This window comes from Gopherus evgoodei, chromosome 24, assembly GCF_007399415.2.
Source record: "Gopherus evgoodei ecotype Sinaloan lineage chromosome 24, rGopEvg1_v1.p, whole genome shotgun sequence".
In the NCBI taxonomy this organism is placed as follows: domain Eukaryota; kingdom Metazoa; phylum Chordata; order Testudines; family Testudinidae; genus Gopherus; species Gopherus evgoodei.
Window position 1 is genome coordinate 474,369 of NC_044345.1, and position 20,764 is coordinate 495,132.

General features: G+C 55.3%; 1 protein-coding gene across 3 annotated transcripts in view; it reads right to left on the bottom strand.

The window, feature by feature from the left end:
* RUSC1 (RUN and SH3 domain containing 1) overlaps window positions 1-20,764 on the bottom strand; it is a 35,212-nt gene that overhangs the window by 12,048 nt on the left and 2,400 nt on the right. For 2 of the 3 annotated variants that reach the window (XM_030542073.1, XM_030542074.1), the window contains exons 2-5: window positions 20,050-20,257; window positions 17,838-19,508; window positions 15,021-15,614; window positions 10,527-10,625 (exon numbers count right to left, since the gene is read on the bottom strand). In XM_030542073.1, the coding sequence (XP_030397933.1) occupies window positions 10,527-10,625; window positions 15,021-15,614; window positions 17,838-19,425 (2,281 nt within the window). In that variant the 5' untranslated portion in view covers window positions 19,426-19,508; window positions 20,050-20,257. The remainder of the gene's footprint in view (window positions 1-10,526; window positions 10,626-15,020; window positions 15,615-17,837; window positions 19,509-20,049; window positions 20,258-20,764) is intronic. The other variant, XM_030542075.1, reaches the window with a different exon arrangement.

The following is a 20,764-nucleotide window of genomic DNA, read 5'->3' on the forward strand; positions in this document are numbered from 1 at the left end:
CTGTCCCTATAAAATCGGGACATCGGGTCACCCTAGCCCACGACCATGGAAAGGGAGCCCTGAATAGCTAGGGCTGGACAGCATCACTTCATACACTGGTCCCTGCCACGCAACACCCCCTGCTGTCTGGGACAGAGACAGCGCCTGTCCCCTGCAATCTCCGCTGGACTGTACCCTGCAGCACCGCCCCCCTGCTGGCTAAGGCAGGGATAGCGCCTGTCCCCTGCAATCTCCGCTGGACTGTACCCTGCAGCACCGCCCCCTGCTGGCTAAGGCAGGGATAGCGCCTGTCCCCTGCAATCTCTGCCGGACTGTTCTCTGCAGCACCACCCCCTGCTGGCTAAGGCAGGGATAGCGCCTGTCCCCTGCAATCTCCGCTGGACTGTACCCTGCAGCACCGCCCCCCTGCTGGCTAAGGCAGGGATAGCGCCTGTCCCCTGCAATCTCCGCTGGACTGTACCCTGCAGCACCGCCCCCCTGCTGGCTAAGGCAGGGATAGCGCCTGTCCCCTGCAATCTCTGCCGGACTGTTCTCTGCAGCACCACCCCCTGCTGGCTAAGGCAGGGATAGCGCCTGTCCCCTGCAATCTCTGCTGGACTATACCCTGAAGCGCCGCCCCTTGCTGGCTAAGGCAGGGATAGTGCCTGTCCCCTGCAATCTCTGCCGGACTGTCCCCTGCAGCACCGCCCCCTGCTGGCTAAGGCAGGGATAGTGCCTGTCCCCTGCAATTTCTGCTGGACTGTACCCTGCAGCACCGCCCCCTGCTGGCTGGGACAGAGACAGCGCCTGTCTCCTGCAATCTCCGCTGGACTGTTCCCTGCAGCACCGCCCCCTGCTGGCTGGGACAGGGATAGCGCCTGTCCCCTGCAATCTCTGCTGGACTGTTCCCTGCAGCACCCCCGCTGGCTGGGACAGGGCTCGGCCCCTCTCCCCTGTGACATTCCCTCCCCATTCCCTACAGTGCCCCCTGTTGGCTGGGACAGGGATAGCGCCTGTCCCCTGCAATCTCTGCTGGACTGTTCCCTGCAGCACCACCCCCTGCTGGCTAAGGCAAGGAGCATCCCCTCTCCTCTGTGAACCTCCCCCATTCCCCACAGCAGCCCCTGCTGGCTGGGACAGGGATAGCGCCTGTCCCCTGCAATCTCTGCTGGACTATACCCTGCAGCGCCGCCCCTTGCTGGCTAAGGCAGGGATAGTGCCTGTCCCCTGCAATCTCTGCTGGACTATACCCTGCAGTGCCGCCCCTTGCTGGCTAAGGCAGGGATAGCGCCTGTCCCCTGCAATCTCTGCTGGACTATACCCTGCAGCGCCGCCCCTTGCTGGCTAAGGCAGGGATAGTGCCTGTCCCTGGCAAACTCTGCCGGACTGTCCCCTGCAGCACCGCCCCCTGCTGGCTAAGGCAGGGATAGCGCCTGTCCCCTGCAATTTCTGCTGGACTATACTCTGCAGCGCCGCCCCTTGCTGGCTAAGGCAGGGATAGTGCCTGTCCCCGGCAAACTCTGCCAGACTGTCCCCTGCAGCACCTCCCCCCTGCTGGCTAAGGCAGGGATAGTGCCTGTCCCCGGCAAACTCTGCCGGACTGTCCCCTGCAGCACCGCCCCCTGCTGGCTAAGGCAGGGATAGTGCCTGTCCCCAGCAAACTCTGCCGGACTGTCCCCTGCAGCACCGCCCCCTGCTGGCTAAGGCAGGGATAGCGCCTGTCCCCTGCAATTTCTGCTGGACTTTACCCTGCAGCACCGCCCCCTGCTGGCTGGGACAGAGACAGTGCCTGTCTCTTGCAATCTCCGCTGGACTGTTCCCTGCAGCACCACCCCCTGCTGGCTGGGACAGGGATAGCGCCTGTCCCCTGCAATCTCTACCAGACTGTTCCCTGCAGCACCCCCGCTGGCTGGGACAGGGCTCGGCCCCTCTCCCCTGTGAAACTCTCTCCCCATTCCCTTCAGTGCCCCCTGTTGGCTGGGACTGAATCGAGCCACAGAACCTGGGCCCCTCGGGGTGGCTCCAGCCTCTGGGTAAGTCTACTCAGCCCTTGGCAGTGCGCCTCCTCCAGCTCCAACCCAAGCTGCAGCTTCCACACAGCTATTTTCAGAGCATTAGTGCCAGCCCTGCAATCCCAAGTCTGTCACCCTTGGTGGGCAGGCTGACTGCTGAGCTCTGTGTAGATGCACCAGAGTTGCTGGGGAACCCAGGGCATTGCCATGGGAACCATCATCTATTTAGCAATTCTTTGGAGTCTAAGAATAAAGGTGCAATGGAAACTGGCAGTTACCCTGACACAAGTCAAAGATGCAAATGTTTGCTACAGAAGATTAAAGGTGTTTGTAGAATCCAGGGCCACTCCCACCAGTCTACTCACCTGGGGCTCCAAGTTTTCAGGCTCAACAGCTCCACCTGCTGGAAAAGACTGGGAGCATGATTCCCCAAAGACTAGTCTCCAGGAGCTCCCCACAGCCACAACTCCAGGTCACAAACAAGAATGCATCAGCCAAAAAAGGTACCAAGAGGGTGGGATGTTAGTCCATAAACCCCCAGCCCGCTAATCTCCCAGCCAAAAGGAGAGTGAAGCCTGCCGCTGGAAGGCCAAGTTAGACAAACTGAAACTGCAGATAAGGTACAAATTTGTAAGGGCAAGGCTGATTGCACAGGGCAACATCTCCTAGGGGCAGCGGGTTCTCTGGGATGCACCTGGAGCCTTTGGGTCAAAATTGGGGGTTTCTCAAAGATACGCTCTTGCTAACCCACATTACTGGCTGGATGCAGGAATTGCTGAGTGGAATTATCTGTCCTGTCATGCAGGAGATTGGCTGAAGGAGCAGAATAAGAACCTAAGAACTGTCACACTGGGTCAGAATAGTGGTGCATCTAGGCCAGTATCGTGTCTCCAACAGTGACCAAAGCCAGAGTTTCATGGGGCGCGTACTGAACAGGGCAATTCGACATATCCACCCATCTTCTCGCCTGGTTTCCAGTGGACAGAGGTTTAAGGTGGTCCTGAGCATGAGGCTGCATTTCTGGTCATCTTGGCTAATAGCCATTTGATGGATCTATCCTCCATGAACTTATCTAGTTCTTTGCAAAACCTCAGTTATACTTTTGGCGATCACAACATCCGTTGGCAATGAGTTCCACGGGTTAATTGTGCATTGTGTGAAAAGTACTTCCTCTTTTTGTATTAAACCTGCTGCCTATTAATTTCATTGGGTAACCCCTGTTTTTTGTCTTGTGAAAAAGGATAAATAATAGTTCTATAGTCATTTTTGTAAATGGCAGTCATGATTTTACAGACCACTATCATAGCCCCCCCTTCATCATCTTTTTTCCAAGCTGAACAGCCCTTGTCTTTTTAGTCTCTCTTACTATGGATGGTTCCAAAGCCTTGATCATCTTTCTGCCCTTCTCTGAACTTTTACCAGGCCCACTACATTCTTTCTGAGCCTGGGCGACCAGACTGGGACACGGTGTTCAAAGTGCAGGTATGCGATGGGTTTATACAGTGGTATTATGATATTTTCTGTCCTATTTTCTATAATTTCCTAATAGTTCCTTTGGGCTGTAGAGGTGTTTTTAAACTGAGGGCTGGGGAAAGCTGACAGTTCCAGAGGAGCACATGATTTGGACAAAGATGTCCCTTAGGAGAGGATAAATAAATAAAAAATAATGATAATTGGAGATATACCAATCTCCTAGAACTGGAAGGGACCTTGAAAGGTCATCAAGTCCAGCCCCCTGCCTTCACTAACAGGACCAATTTTTGCCCCAGATCCCTAAATGGCCCCCTCAAGGATTGAAGTCACAACCCTGGGTTTAGCAGGCCAATGCTCACTCTATATCCTAATAAAGAGGAAAGGCTGGAGGTTAATAAAGCACTGGAAGGAACTAAAGAGAAAAAGGTCAAATGAAAAAGAGCCCCATTTAACTACACCGCATGAAGGCAGACACCTAACTATTGACAAATATTATAAGTGTTCATATATAAATGCAAGAAGTCTAAATACTAAGATGGGTGAACTTGAGTGCCTGATATTAAATGGTGTGGGAGTGGCATATATGTGAAAGAAAGCAAAGAGTCAAATATCATAAGAATCTTAAATGATCCAAACTGTACCATGGAATCTCTATGGATAGAGTATTGCAGTGGGAATATACTACCGACCATCTGACCAGGCTGGTGACAGTGAATGTGAAATGCTCAGGGAGATTAGAGAGGCTACAAAAACAGAAAACCCAATAATAATGGGGGATTTCAAGTGACCCCATATTAACTGGGTACCTGTCACCTCAGGACAGGATGCAGAGATAAAATTTCTGCACCCCATTAATGCCGGCTTCTTGAAGCAGCTAGTCCTTGAACCGACAAGGGGAGAGGCAATTCTTGATTTAATCCTAAATGGAGCACAAGATCTGGTTCAAGAGGGAATATAGGTGAGCTGCTCAGTAACTGTGACCAGGATGCAATTAAATTGAACATCCTTGTTGTGGGAGTGGAAGGAAATATCAAAGAAAATCACCACAGTGACACTGAACTTCAAAGAAGGGAACTACACAAAAATGAGAAAGCTAGTTAAACAGAAATTAAAAGGAACAGTCACAAGGATGAAATGCCTGCAGGCTGCATGGAAACTTTAAAAACCACCATAGAGGCTTAAACTAAATGTATATCCAAACAACCAAACAAAAAACACAGTAAGAAGACCAAAAAAATGCCACCATAGCTAGGGTGACCAGGGACAGCCCTGATTTTGGGGTCTTTTCTTATACAGGCTATTACCCCCACCCTGATTTTTTTTGCACTTGCTGTCTGGTCACCCTAACTATAGCTAAACAGCAGAGTAAAAGAAGCGGTTAGAGACATAAAGGAATCCTTTAAAACGGAAGTCAAATCCTACTAAGGAAAATAGAAAGAAGCATAAACTCCAGCAAGTCAAGTGTCAAAGTATAATTAGGAAAGCCAAACAAGAACTGGAAGAGAGTGAACACTTTTTTAAGTACATCAGAAGCAGGAAGCCTGCCAAACAGTCAGCTGAGCACTGGATGATTAAGGGCTTGTCTACATCAGAAAGTTGCAGCGCTGGTGAGGGAGTTACAGCGCTGCAACTTAGGAGGTGTACACATCTGCAGGGCACCACCAGCGCTGCAACTCCCTGTTTGCAGCGCTGGCCGTACTCCCGTTTTGTCTCGGGTGTAGAGGATCCAGCACTGGTGATCCAGCACTGGTAATCAAGTATAGACACTTACCAGCGCTTTTCTTGACCTCCGTGGAATAAGCAGGTATCCCAGCATACCTGAGGAAGCCTCTGGTAATCAAGCTGGTCTCCTTCCCCAGCTTGCTCTCGCGTTCCCCGAACCCCGAGCAAGCAGGTCTCCTTCCCTGCGGTTTGCAGGGTGGTTCGGGGAACGCGAGAGCAAACCGCGGCGAAGCTGGTCTCCTTCCCCGGTTTGCTCTCTCGTTCCCCGAACCCCCGAGCAAGCAGGTCTCCTTCCCTGCGGTTTGCAGGGTGGTTCGGGGAATGCAAGAGCAAACCGCGGCGAAGGTGGTCTCCTTCCCCGGTTTGCTCTCTTGGTCCCGGAACCCCGAGCAAGCAGGTCTCCTTCCCTGCTGTTTGCTGGGTGGCTCCGGGAACGGGAGAGCAAACCGCGGCGAAGCTGGTCTCCTTCCCCGGTTTGCTCTCTCGGTCCCGGAACCCCGAGCAAGCAGGTCTCCTTCCCTGCTGTTTGCTGGGTGGCTCCGGGAACGGGAGAGCAAACCGCGGCGAAGCTGGTCTCCTTCCCCGGTTTGCTCTCTCGTTCCCGCAACCCCGAGCAAGCAGGTCTCCTTCCCTGCGGTTTGCAGGGTGGTTCGGGGAACGCGAGAGCAAAACGCGGCGAAGCTGGTCTCCTTCCCCGGTTTGCTCTCGCGTTCCCCGTACCCCCCTTGAAACCGCCCAACAGCGCTGCAGTGTGGCCACATCTAACACCACTTGCAGCGCTGGTTGCTGTAAGTGTGGCCACTCTGCAGCGCTGGCCCTATACAGCTGTACTAATACAGCTGTAACAACCAGCGCTGCTAAATTTTAGATGTAGACATGGCCTAAGTTGCTAAATGAGCACTCAAGGAAGACAAAGCTGTTGCAGAGAAGCTAAATGAATTCTCTACATCAGTCGGTCGTCACTGCAGAGGATGTGAAGAAGATTCCCACATCTCAGGTGACAAACTGTCCCAGATTGAGGTGTCAGTAGAGGAGGTTGTGTAACAAACTGATAAACTAAACAGTAATAAGTGACAAAGAGTCCTGTGGAACCTTATAGACTAACAGACGTATTGGAGCACGAGCTTTCATGGGTGACAAAGTCTGACAGAGTGGGTATTCACCCATGAAAGCTCATGCTCCAATATGTCTGTTAGTCTATAAGGTGCCACAGGATTCTTTGCTGCTTTTTACAGATCCAGACTAACACAGCTACCCCTCTGATAGAAAACAGTAATAAGTCACCGGGACCAGATGGTATTCATCCAAGATTCTGAAGGAATTCCAATATGAAACTGCAGAACTCCTAACAGTGGTATGTAACCTATCACTTACATCAGCCTCTGTACCAGACGGCTGGAGGGTAGCTAACATAATGCTGATGTTTTTAAAAGGCTCCAGATGCAATTCTGGCACTTCAGTACCAGGCAAATTGATTGAAACTATAGCAGAGAGCGGAATTATCAGACACAAAGATTAACACAATAGGGTGTGGAAGAGTCAACAAGTCTTTTAAGGGGAATCACCTCACCAATCTACTAGAATTCTTCGATAGCGTCAACAAGCAGATGAACAAGGGTGATCCAGTCAACACAGTGTACTTGGACTTCCAGAAACCTTTGACAAAGTCCCTCACCAAAGGCTCTTAAGCCAAGTAGGCAGTCATGGGGGAGAGGGAAGGACCTCTCATGGATCAGTTATGGGTTGAAAGAGAGGAAACAAAAAGGGTAGGGAATAAAAGCCAGTTTTCACAATGGAAAGTGGTAAATAGCAGGGTCCCCCAGTGCTCTGTACTGGGACCTGTGCTCTTCAACATGTTCATTGACGATCTGGAAAAGGGGGTAAACAGTGAGGTGACAATGTTTGCAGACAATACTAAATTACTCAATATAGTTAAGTCCAAAGCTGCCTGTGAAGAGTTCAAAAGGCCTCTCACAAAGCTGGGAGACTGGGGAACAAAATGGCAGATGAAATACAACATTAATAAGTGCAGAGCGATGCACATTGGAAAAAATAATCCCAACTATACATTCAAAATGATGGGGTCTAAATTAGCTGTCACCTCTCAAGAAAGAGATCGTGGAGTCATTGTGGATAGTTCTCCGAAAACATCTGTTCAACTGCAGCAGCAGCCAAAAAAGCGAACAGAATGTTAGCAGGGCCGGCTCCGGCTTTTTTGCCGCCCCAAGTGGACAAGAAAAAAAAAATTAAAACCTGATTGAGCTGCCGCAGAAGTGCCACTGAAGACTGAAGCGGAGCGATGGAGTTGCTGCCGAAGGGCAAGCGAGGGACGGACTCGCCGCCAAATTGCCGCTGGAGACCTGAACATGCTGCCCCAACAGCGGACGAAGTGCCACCCCTTTCTATTGGCCACCCGAGGCACCTGCTTCCTTTGCTGGTGCCTGGAGCAGGCCCTGAATGTTAGGAATGATTAGGAAAGGGATAGATAATAAGACAGAAAATGTCCTAATGGCACTATATAAATCCATGGGACACTCGCACTTCGAATAGTGCCTGCGGTTCTGGTTCGCCTATCTCAAAAAAGATATATTAGAATTAGAAAAGGTGCAGAGAAGGGCAACCAAAATGATTAGGAACAGCTTCCGCATGAGGAGAGATTTAAAAGACTGGGGGGAGGTTCAGCTTGGAAAAGAGACAACTAAGGCGGGATATGATAGAGGTCTATGAAATCATGAAAGGTGTGAGGAAAGTGAATAAATGTTATTTACCCTTTTGCATAACACAAGAACCAGGGTCACCCAATGAAATTAATAGGCAGAAGGTTTAAAACACACATAAAAGGAAGTACTTCACACAACACACAGTCAAACTGTGGAACTCATTTCCAGGGGACATTGTGAAGGCCAAAAGTATAACTGCGTTCAAAAGGAATTAGCTAAGTTCCTTGAGGATAGGTCCATCAATGGCTGTTAGCCAAGATGGTCAGGGGCACAACCCCATGCTCTGGGTGTCCTTAAACTTCTGGCTGCCAGAAGCTGGGACTGGACAACAGGGGATGGATCACTCAGTAATTGCCCTGTTCTGTTCATTCCCTTTGAAGCATTTGTCATTGGTCATTGTCGGAGAACAGGATGCTAAGCTAGATGGACCATTGGTCTGACCCAGTGTGGCCATTCTTATGTGAAGACCAATGCAAAGAACTCATGTAGCTTCGCTGCAATGGCTGTGTCTTCCTTGAGTGCTCTTTGAATGCCTTGGCAGGACAAGGTGAGGGGGCGATAACTCAGTGGTTTGGACATTAGTCTACTAAACCCAGGGTTATGAGTTCAATTCTTGAGGAGGCCATTTAAGGAACCAGGGTTAAATTATGTCTAGGGATTGGCCCTGCTTTGAGCAGGGGGTTGGACTAGATACATCTTGAGGTCCCTTCCAACCCTGATATGCTATAAAGTAGTATCTTTTATTGGACCCAAATATTTTGGTGAGACACCAGCTTTAAAATCTTGGTCATCTACTGGCCCATTGCCTGTTTGGCAAGTTTTATGTTTCTGAGGTACTTTACAAAACTCTTACTGTTACTTTCTGAGTCTTTAGCAAGTAGCTTCTCAAATCTTTCTTGGCCTGCCTTAATATACTGTTACACTAATCTGTCAGAGTTTATACATCACACTATTAGCCTCCATAGGATTTGACTTCTAAATTTTACACAATGCCTTTTTGCCGCCAACAGCCTTCATTACTCTGCTGTTTACTCAGAGTGGCATTCATTAGGTCCCCTTACTCTCTTTTAACTAGTCCCCAGGATGCTTGCAGGCATTTACGACTTGGGACAGCTCCTTTTCAATTTAAGTCTAACAAGCATATCCTCATTCTTGTGTAGTTCCCCTCTGTAAAGTTAAATGTTCCTGTGAGGGGTGTTCTTTGGTATTATCTCCCTACAAGGATGTGGAATTTAATTACATTATGGTCACTATTACCGAGTACTTCATCTATAGTTACCTCTTGGACCAGATCCTGTGGTCTACTTAGGACTAAATCAAGAATTGGCTCTGCCCTTGTGGCTTCCAGGACTAGCTGCTCCAAGAACCAGTCATTTATGGTGTCTAGAAATGTTCTCTCTGCATCATGCCATGAGTCAATATGAGGATCGTTGAAGTCACCCAGTGTTATTGCACTTCCTGCTTTTGTGGCTTCTCTAACTTCTCTTAGCTTTTCACAAGAACTATCACTTTCCTGGCCAGATGATGAATAGTATGGTCCTACCACTATACTCTCTTTAGTCAAACATGGAATTTCTAACCGAAGAGATTCCATAGTACCATTTATTTCATGTAAGATTTATGCTTTCTTTAATGTATGGTGCCACTTCCCCAGCAGTGTGACTTACTCGGTCATTCCTACATATTTTATACCCTGTATTTCCATGTTCCATGGATTATCTTCATTCCATCAGGTTTCCATGACGCCTGTTATACGGACATCATCCTGTAATGCCAAGTATTCTGGTTCACCCACTTTAGTATTTAGACTTCTAGTATTTGTATGTAAGCACTTGTACATTTTGTCAATATTTAGTTCTTTGCCTTCATATGTTAGATTTAAATAGGATTCTGTTTCATTTGACTGTTCCCCACCTGGACTTTACCAATTTATTTCTTAAGTGAATAGCTCCTACCGGCCTTAAAATCGATGCGTCTATAACAAAAGTATCACCCTGTGGTAGGAGAGGAGCAGTGCCGGCCATAACAAGGGCCAAACGAGTGAGGCACTTGCCTCGGGTGTGCAAAGAGGAGGGGCGCAGCTCTATGGCGATCGGCGGCGCTTCGGCGGCAGCAATTCGGTGGCGGCTCCCTGAGTCTGTGTCGGAGGGAAGAACCTGCTGCCAAATTGCCGCCACCGCTTCATTCATTCTTCGATGGCAATTCACCGGCAGGTCCTTCTCTCCGAGAGGGACTCCGGGACCCGCCACAAAATTGCCGCCAAGGAATGAATGAAGTGGCAGCAACAATTAGGCAGTAGGTCCTTCCCTCCAACACAGACTCAGGGACCCGCCACCAAATTGCTGCCAAAGAGCCTGGAGCCAGCCCTTGTCTCGGGTGCAAAAATTCCTTGTTACAGTTCTGGAGAGGCGTTCCAGATGGCATGGACAGTGAAAAACTCCACGTCTGAGGCAGTCACCTGGGCTCTGATGTCCCAGGGGGCTGGGCCTGCTTGTGCCTTTGCAAAGCTGATTCAGAAATTAAACGAGACCCCCTCAAGAACAGGACTTTCCCACCCATCTGGATTCCAAGAGCAAGGAAGGGCTCCCCCTGCACAGATTTCAGGGTGGGCAACGGTTACCTTTCTTTTGCTCTCTCAGATGGTCATAGGCTCTGTCTGTATTTGCCATCCAGTGCTGGCCTGCCCCTGGAACACCAGCAAAGGACTGAGAATGTCTGACTAGAGAGAGAAAGAAAACCTGGTCAGTCAGTTGGCAGGGGCTATGTGACACAGGCACCACAGGGGCCGGGCCCAGCACGCCCTGTCCGGGAGCAAACAGCACCACGGCCACAGTCACTGGGGGCTGGCAGGGTCCTTCCTCATAGGCCTTTCTATGAGCCAGCCAGTGCAGCACATTCCTGCTAGCGGGGCTGCATCCATCCCTGGGAAGGGAGACGGTCCCTCATTCACCTCAGTCTCACCTCCCCCTTCTCATGGACTCCTGGGTGTCCTTAGCCAGAGCGTAGGGAAATGAGGCCAGGTCAGTGTCAGGGCTGGGATGAGGGGGGGGAGAGCAATGGAGAAGCCTGCACAGTATGTTCCAGGTTACTAGCCAGTGGCTCAGGGAGCTCAGCCCTGAATGGGTATGTGCAGCGTCCAGACCCCAATTCCCAGGCCAGAGCAAAGGGCTCGGCAGCTGGAGATGAGGGGAAGCTGCTCAGAAGAGATTTCCCAGGGTGGACAAAGATGGAAACATCCCCAGCAAAGGAAACTTGTCCCAGCTCAGCCCCTGGCCCTGGCACTGGCCCCAGGCACTGGCCACAGAACGGCCTCTGGCACTGGGCCCTGGCACTGGCCCTAGATCTGGCACATCCCCTGGTGCAGGCTCTGGCACAGCCCCCGGCCCGGCCCCTAACTCTGGCCCTGGCACAGCCCCTGACGCTGGCCCCGGCATGGCCCCTAGCGCTGGCCCTTACAAGCCAGAATCCCTGAGCTGCTGTGGACATGGGGCTTGCCGAATTAATTCCTCTATGGCCACAGCCTCCCTCCAAGCTAGGAACACTTTCTCCCGAGAGTGGGGAGACCAGGACAGCTGCCCAGGGATACAGCCCTCCCTGGGAGCCTGTAACAGGCCCTGTAAGTGAGTCACTCATATACAGACCCCTGGTAAGCAGCTGTCCCTGTGTGAGAGGAGTTGGAGTTCAAGCCCAGCTCCCAGAGAGGCAGGGGCGTTTGCTGCTCTTCCAGCAGGTCACTGCTCCCTCCAAGGGCATCCCACAAACCCAGGCAAGAGAGACCAGAGGGAGACCTAGGAGGCGGCAGGGTCTGGGATGGCAAAGAACTAACTCCCACTCTGCTCCCCACGGAGCCCGCACCCTGGCTCTAGTGCTGTGGTGACCCAGAGTGGGTATCCATCTCTGCCGCAGCGCAGGACGCTTGGGGGTCACAGTCATGCGGTACCCAGGCCTGGCCCAGGGCTGGGGGCTCGGAGGGGAGCACGGCTGGAGGGAACCTGCCCCAGGGCTGGGGGTTCGGAAGGGGGCACAGATGGAGGGAACCAGCCCCAGGGCTGGGGGCTCGGAGGGGAGCACAGCTGGAGGGAACCAGCCCCAGGGCTGGGGGTTCGGAGAGGAGCACAGCTGGAGGGAACCAGTCCCAGGGCTGAGGGACTCGGAGGGGAGCACAGCTGGAGGGAACCTGCCTCAGGGTTGAGGGCTCGGAGAGCAGCATAGCCGGAAGCAACCTGCCCCAGGACTGAGGGTTCGGAGGGAGGCACAGCTGGAGGGAACCAGCCCCAGGGCTGGGGGTATGGACGGGGGCACAGCTGGAGGGAACCAGCCCCAGGGCTGGGGGTATGGAGGGGGGCACAGCTGGAGGGAACCTGCCCCAGGACTGAGGGTTCGGAGGGAGGCACAGCTGGAGGGAACCTGCCCCAGGACTGAGGGTTCGGAGGGAGGCACAGCTGGAGGGAACCAGCCCCAGGGCTGGGGGTATGGAGGGGGGCACAGCTGGAGGGAACCTGCCCCAGGACTGAGGGTTTGGAGGGAGGGACAGCTGGAGGGAACCAGCCCCAGGGCTGGGGGTATGGAGGGGGGCACAGCTGGAGGGAACCTGCCCCAGGACTGAGGGTTCGGAGAGAGGCACAGCTGGAGGGAACTTGCCCCAGGACTGAGGGTTTGGAGGGAGGCACAGCTGGAGGGAACCAGCCCCAGGACTGGGGGTATGGAGGGGGGCACAGCTGGAGGGAACCTGCCCCAGGACTGAGGGTTCGGAGGGAGGCACGGCTGGAGGGAACCAGCCCCAGGGCTGGGGGTATGGAGGGGGGCATAGCTGGAGGGAGCCTGCCCCAGGACTGAGGGTTCAGAGGGGGGCACAGCTGGAGGGAACCTGCCCCAGGACTGAGGGTTCAGAGGGAGGCACAGCTGGAGGGAACCAGCCCCAGGGCTGGGGGTATGGAGGGGTGCACAGCTGGAGAGAACCTGCCCCAGGACTGAGGGTTCGGAGGGAGGCACAGCTGGAGGGAACCTGCCCCAGGACTGAGGGTTCGGAGGGAGGCACAGCTGGAGGGAACCTGCCCCAGGGCTGGCGGTATGGAGGGGGGCACAGCTGGAGGGAACCTGCCCCAGGACTGAGGGTTTGGAGGGAGGCACAGCTGGAAGGAACCAGCCCCAGGACTGAGGGTTCGGAGGGAGGCACAGCTGGAGGGAACCAGCCCCAGGGCTGGGGGTATGGAGGGGTGCACAGCTGGAGAGAACCTGCCCCAGGACTGAGGGTTCGGAGGGAGGCACAGCTGGAGGGAACCTGCCCCAGGACTGAGGGTTCGGAGGGAGGCACAGCTGGAGGGAACCTGCCCCAGGGCTGGCGGTATGGAGGGGGGCACAGCTGGAGGGAGCCTGCCCCAGGACTGAGGGTTTGGAGGGAGGCACAGCTGGAGGGAACCGGTCCCAGGGCTGGGGGTCTGGGGTGCTGAGCTGGCAGGTACCGGCTGATCCGGAGGCACCTGGGCACAGCACAGCTCCCCACCTGCCAGGCCCCATGCACCAGGAAGTGACTGCCCAGCCTCAGCAGCAGCTCCGGGGGGAGGAGGCTGGAAGGCAGGGGCCAGGGAAGGGGGCAGCCAAGGGGAGAGGCTCCCGCTGGGTATGGGACTCACCTACAGGCGCCCCCCAGCCTGGGCAGGGACAGTGTGACAGCAGCAGATGCGAGAGGCCGCTATGGGGGCAGGATGTCAGTGCCCAGCTGACTGCGGCTCTCCAATCGGGAGGCAGCAGGGCCCCAATGCTGGGGTTGGGGTGGGGGGGTACAGCCACAGGGCACCTGCCCCTGTCCCAGTGCTGGAGGTTTGGGGGGACACAGCCACGGGGCACCTGCCCCTGCCCCAGTGCTGGAGATTTGGGGGGACACAGCCATGGGGCACCTGCCCCTGCCCCAGTGCTAGGGGTTAGGGGGGCACAGCCACAGGGCACCTGCCCCTGCCCCAGTGCTGGGGTTGGGAGGGGCACAGTCACGGGGCATCTGCACCAGTGCTGGGGTTGGGGGGGTGCACATGGCTCTGGGCTCCGCCAGGCAGGTCTGGGAGAGTGACAGGGCAAAGGACAGTGGGAGAGAGGGAATGGGGCAGAAGGACAGACAGATGGACAGAGAGATGGAGGGGACAGTGAGCGAGCACAGCACCCTGTCCAGACCCCAAAAGGCAGGTGTGCTGGGTCCCTTGGCACAAAGTCTAGCAGGATCCCCCAGCCTAAGCCTCCTTCCTGCTGCTCCAAGCCCCCCTTGGGTACTCACTGAGAAACCTCAGTGTTAGCTGGGGAGTGGGGGCCACATGCTCCCAGCCCATCATGCACACACACCTCGAGTCACACACACGCAGGCTTTCTGAGCTTGTAACACAAGAAATGTGCGGTGTGTCTGAGCCCTGTGGTGACCACACAAGCCAACCAGGATGGGGAGTGGGGCGTTAGAAGCACAGTATCCGATGAGAGCTCCCCTGCTCCACACCGAGGCGCACTCTGGGGACAACAACCGACAACCTGACCAAGTTACTCTTTGCTAGCTAGGTATCCCAGAGCTTGTCAGGTGAGTTTGACTCTCAGATAAACAGCGTGGGGCACAAAGGAGCAGAGCTGAGAGGGCCAGGGAACCCCAGAAACATCCCCAGCCCTTGGAACGAGCCTGCAAGATGGTATCAGGTGCCCCTGTGTAACAGGGCAGTGTAGTGTTACTGTCGCGATGGGAACGAAGGCCCAGACAGGCGAGGTGACAGGGAAATTAAACCTAGGTGTCCAGAGTCCCAGGCTAGTGCCCGACCCAAATCACAAGCTATCCTGCCTGTCTTTGTTGCAGCCTTCCCCTGAGTGCTTGGCTCCTGGCACAGAGGAGCAGCCCTGCCTACATCACAGCCCCTAGAATCCTTCCAGACACAACCTTGTGTGCGGGTCTCCAGGAAGCTGGCCCCCATACACTGCTCCCATCTACCATGCTCTGCTCTCCTGCACTGTCCCATCCTCTCTGCCCATCTTCCCGGCATAACTTCCCAATCACCACACACAGCTGCTTCCTGGGTGCCTGGTCCCAGCGCAGAGAGGAAGAGCAGGTGCTCAGACTGCAAGCTAGGAAAGGAAACGGGCGGCTTACGTTGCTTGGGAGGTCTTGGATTCTTGGCCCCTCTGCTCTGCTTTCTCTCAGGAGACGCTGCCCCAGAGCGTGCTCCAGCCTGACTATGTGCACATGCCTCTCCCCTGGGGCAGCAGGCTCTGGACACCTCCATGCCGAGTGGCAGCTCTGGGACCTGGTGGGAGGGGAAGGCCATAGTTGGGAAGGTTCTGCTTCGTGGGAAGAGCGGGGAGAAGAGCACAGACAGGTCTGAGCTGTCCAGGAAAGGCAGCACTTCCCGGTGTGGGGGGGAGTAGGCCCCTATGGGGGACAGGCGGATGGGGAGCAGTTCCTCTGGGGAGAAGGTGCCCAAGACTCTCCCCTTATTGCTGGCCAGGAGGCAGACTTCATCACAGGACAAGGTCTTCAGCGTGGGGCGAAATGATGGGGTGAAGAGGGCAGGAGACTTCAGCTCAATGCTCTCCAAGCTGGAGTTAAGGGAGGGGATCAAGGGCAGGGGAGGTGTCACTGGGTCTGCGCTGCAGTAGAGAGGCTTCCCGTCGGCCGAGAAATGGAAGAGCAGAGGCTGGAACGGCAGCATCTGAGGCCTGGGGCAGCGAGAGAGGGGAGAGCCAACTGCAGGCAGGAACATTGCAAAGAAATGCAACCAAAACCAGGGGGGCATGGAGAACACAGTGGGGGGAAGGGGGAATACAGGAGCATGGAGAACACAGCGGGGGAGGAATATGGATGGGGGCATGGGGAACACAGCAGGGGAAAGGGGAGTATGGAGAACACAGTGGGGAGGAATACGGGGGCATGGAGAACACAGCGGGGGGGAATACGGGGGCATGGAGAACTCAGCAGGGGAAAGGGGAGTATGGAGAACACAGCGGGGGAGGAATACGGGGGCATGGAGAACTCAGCAGGGGAAAGGAGAGTATGGAGAACACAGTGGGGAGGAATATGGGGGCATGGAGAACACAGCGGGAGAAATGGAGAGAGGCAGATATGTGGGCATGGAGAACAACGGGGTGGAAATCAAACAAACCAGGAAGCATGGAACAGAAAATGGACACCCCCCAATAAATCAGAGTGAGCCATTCCCAGGGCAGCAGCGACAGGGTGGCAGGGGGAGGAGAGAAAGATGGAGAGACAGTTAGCTCAGAGGAGTCACAGCACACACACAGCAACTTCACAACCATGACGACACATGGACACGCCTGTGCCCTCTGTCACTGCACAGGCCCCAACCTGCATCGGGAAAGGGTCTGTGGGAGCCCAGCCCCAGCCCCAGCCCCAGCCCCTGGGAGGTTTCCCCAAGAGAACAGGACAGAGGGAGGGAGGTGCTAAGGGCCAAGCGGCTGAGCATGATGAAAATATGGAGGCAGCCTTCAGAGAAAGGGAAATTCAGTCCTGGTCTCCCTCAGACCCAGAGTCCTGGAGCACCCTTCTCAGGAGCAGGGAGCCAAGGCTGTGCTGTCCCCCACTAACAGAGACATTCCTCCAGTGCCAAGACATGGCCACTCAGGCACAACACTGCAGCCCGGTGGGCCAGCAATGTCCACTGTTCTCCCTAGAGATACTTGATTTGCTCAGGGTCTCTGGAGCCACTGAACCAAGGGCTCCTCCTACCAACCCACAGGAACCAACGGAGCACCAGGAACCACCCACCCCAGGTAGGGCGCAGGAGGAGAAAGAAGCTATTCCCGGACACCGAGGACAGCCCTAGGAGCCCGCCAACCCAAGGGCTTTCGGGGACCTTGGCTGGAAGCGGGGCCCAGCTCTGCTATCAGCATTCCCTGCAGTGCTCTGTCCCCCATCCTGAGCCATTCTCCATCACCTGCCCCTAAAAAATCCCCTTCAGCCCCCCAGCTGGAAACACCCACCCCACTGAGAGCCCATTTCATCTCTCAGCCCAGAGCAGCGTGCGACCCCAGCAAAGCCTCGTGCCCAATAAGGCAACCAAGTGCATCCCCGATGGTCCCTGGGCAGAAGCTGCTCAGGGATCCCACAAGGCTCAGGGTATCCCAGAGCTCTTAGGCTAGGGGAGGACTTCTGCCTGCACCACATTCTATCTGAGGGAACCTGGGCCAGGCTGTCTCCCCAAGTCAACACACAGGGAGCTGCAGATGGATCAGCTGTTTAACCCATGGCCTTGGGTTCTGTCTGCCACCTGGCTCAGTGCGTCCCTCTCCCCCTGCAGTCAAACAGGCTCCAAGCCCCTTATGCCTGAGTTTGCACTGGAGTGGTGAGCTGCAGCACACCCATGGAGGAAGGAGAGTGCAGCCGGGAGGGCAGGGAGTGTATGCGAGGAGAGGCTAGGACAAGGAGGGTAAGGGTGGGATGCCTCCTCCCAGTAAAGGGGCTCTGGCTTCTGCAAAGCAGCTGAGCTGCACAGAAATCATCTGCACAGCATAGCAAAGAACTGGCCAGCTCAGTGCACAGATGCAACATGCATTCACCACCACTTCACTCTGGCAATCTGTCCCATAAACCTATCCCAGCCCCGCCCCACTGCCTCAGCTCAGCCCTACACACCCATTTCAGGCACACCTAACGCAGTCTGCCTGTGCCAGGACCCTGCACCCCAAGCCGAAGCCAGTTCCACATCCCCCAGCCCTGCAGCCCGCCAGGAATGAGGCAAGTGGAGAGAGAGGTGGGGTTAGTGATGGAGATGGGGGTGTGCCAGGATCAGGAGGAGGAAACCCTGTATTAACCCCATGGGGACTCTGCAGCTCTGTCCCCAGGGAACACAGGCCTCCATACATGGGGAAATGTCCCCAACCCCAGTCCAGTTCTGGGGAACCCCTACAGCAGAGGAGGGGGAAGTGCCTTGATAGCAGCTGGTGCTCTTACCCTCCTTGCAGGCTCTGTGTCCTCTCTGGGCCTTCCCCGACACCCAGAGATCCCCCTCCGGTCCCCCGAGCCTCCAGCCCAGTGCCTCCTTATCACAGCCAGACCCAGGCATCTTTCTCCTCAGGACGTAGCCCTTCAGGGGTCGCACCCCTTCCTTTGCATCACCCGGCAGCCCCTCTGTGATGGGCTGCAGCCCAGGCCGAGACTGCCTCCTCGTCTGGTGGCTTTCCGTAAGTGCCAGGAGGTGCCCATCCAGCTGTGGAGCCAGCACCCCGCCGGGGCCCTGGAGCCTGCTGCTGCCACTGGAGACATCTCTGCCCATTGCTGCTTGCTGGGGCTCAGGCTGCTCCTGGTATGCTGCTCTGTCCCCTGGCTCCCAGGCCAGCTGGCCCTTCTGCTTGTTGATGGCACTGCGGTACCGGAGCTCCTTGAATGTGGTCACCTCCCTCTGGCTGCAGCTGGGAGGCTTTGCCTGCTCGTTGGGCTGCAGCTGGTGCCCAAGTGGCTCTGGGCACAGGGTGCTGCAGCAGGTGAGCTCGTTGGGGGGTGGCAGCTCCTTGTCAGGGGAGAATACAATTAGCCAGTCGCTTCGGTCCTTCCTGGCCTGTGGGGTGGGTGGCCCAGCCGTGTTCCTCTTCCGCTTCTGAGCCAACTCATGGAATGAGGTGATGTTCTTCCAAGTGGCATCTCTGCACTGGTCTCCAGGGGGCACCTCTGTTGGGGCAGGCCTCTCCACTCCACTCCTGTTCAGCACCTGCAGCCCCCTCTTAGCCCTCGGGGGCACTGGGGGGGGAGCCCTCACTGAACTGTTCAGACTGGGGACCCACTTTCCTGGTGCTAGCGCAAACAGACCACACGGTTGGATTCTTAGGGCAGGCAGGGCATTGCAGTTGGAGTCCAACTCAGCACAGATGCTGGTAGGGAGTGGTTCTGCCATGTTCTCCTGCCCACTCCCACTGGGAGAGTCAGCGTCATCAGATGCGGAGTCAAGCAAACTGCTGCTGCACAGGCTGTCTGGCATCTCCCGGGCCCCAGGATCTGGTCGCTCTTGTACCTGGAGGTTGAGGTTAGCATCTCTCCCATCAGATGGTTCCCCTTTGTCAGTCAGTGAGGGCGCATCGTGGGCATCCTCCAGGGGGACGATGTTTGGCTGATTGTCAGGAGATAGGGCCTCTTCACTGGGGAATGCCTTGCAGTAAACAGAGACTGGCGTGTCATTCAAACTGAAATCAGAGCAGCTGCTGACAGAGGAGGAAGCCGGGTCTGAAGGGGAAGCCACCTCCTCCTCAGTGTGCAGGGAAGGGAGATCTTCCAGGAGAGGCTGGTTCCGAAGATCCAGTGTTGGGGTCTGTTGCGGGTGAGACTTGCAGCACCGGCACTGCATGGAGGTGTTGTTGGAGTTGGCATCGACTTGCTCCAAGGCACCACAGTTCTCCTGGCAGTCGTTGCAGCCTGTCTGGTCTCCCGGAGCCATTGTGACAGGGCCCTCCTGGAGCTCGGGTCGACGGGAGAGGTGCAGCCCCAGGGAGATGTGCTGCAGGTGGATGTGGTTGAGGTTGCACAGCAGACCTTTCTTTGGGGACAGCATGGCGCTGGCTGGCAGCACCTGGATTCCTCAGCTTGTCACAGGCCTCCACAGGCACGTTGCTCCGAACACCCAGCTCAAACTCCCTGCCAACAGCAAAATAGCTTATCAGTCACTGGAGCAGGCAGGTTATCAGCCAAATGGGCATGCACCGGAGGGACCAATTTATGGGAAGACAATTAAGGGGCTGATCTGGGCAGCTCAGCTAAAGGGAGCGACAGCTTCAGGGTCCACAGATACTAGGAGGGCATGATGGGAGTGTAGGCTGCTACAAGGGGTCACAGCTGGGAGAAATGGGATGGAATCAGGAGAGAGAAAGTTGAGGGCAAGTAACAAAAGAATTCCCAGACAGTGAGATGGATCCAGTCAGGGAATCATCTCCCATGCGGGGCTGAGAGCCCCATCACCTCTGGACAGGGAGATGGGCCTGGCTGGGAATTGACTCCTCCTTGGCGCTGGACAATGTTCTAAAGTATCCAGTCTTAGGGAACTGCCCTGTATTTCTGGGCTAGGTAGAGTCTGTCCCGTTTCTCTGGCCCTGGGAGCTGTTCTCTGGGATTTCACATCACATGGAATGGTAGCTCTGTGGGTCACTGGCGCTCGGCAGGGGCAGCAGGACTGATTTACCTCTGCCAGGTCTCCGTCAGCCAGTGTCTCAGCAATGCGGAGTCAAGGAGATGATGCCCTTGAAGGCTCAGCCTCGCTGTCAGGAAGGCTTCTGGGCTGTGCCAAAAGGCTCCCCAGCATCAAGAGGAGAGCAGCCAAAAGGCCGGGGTCGCGTCCAGGGAGTTGCTTGGCTTTGCCCCAACACATGGGCAGGCATCAGAGAAATGGACTGCAGGGATAGAAGGGACAAAGCACAGAGACATCACCACTGCTGCTGCATGCAGGTCCCATTCCCCAAAGGAAAGCAGGAGGCAGGTCACATTCCCTGCCTCACCCCGGTGCCAGCAACTGCTCCTGACCTGAGGCCTCTCTTGAGCTTCCTGTTCCAGGTACAGCTGTTTTGTGTCAGCTGAGGCCATTGCACTGAATCTCCCAGGAGCTCACCCTCCACTTCCTTTGGTCCCCTCACCACTGCAGAGTGTGGGGCTGTCAGGGCTTTGCAGCAAATGGGGATTGCGCGTGTGTATGGTGATCTCTGAGGGGCCTCGGAGAATTTCGCAGCATGGCACTCGCTGACCCTAGGCCACAAGGATGGTTCTGCTAAATGCTGCAGGAAGCACCACTAGGCCAAGTGATGCTGCAACATCCTAGCAGCCAAATGGCAATTTGTTCATTCCCCCCCACACCCCCAGTGGCAGCCCAGCCCAGCCCCTGCTGGTACCAACCCCCCACCTAT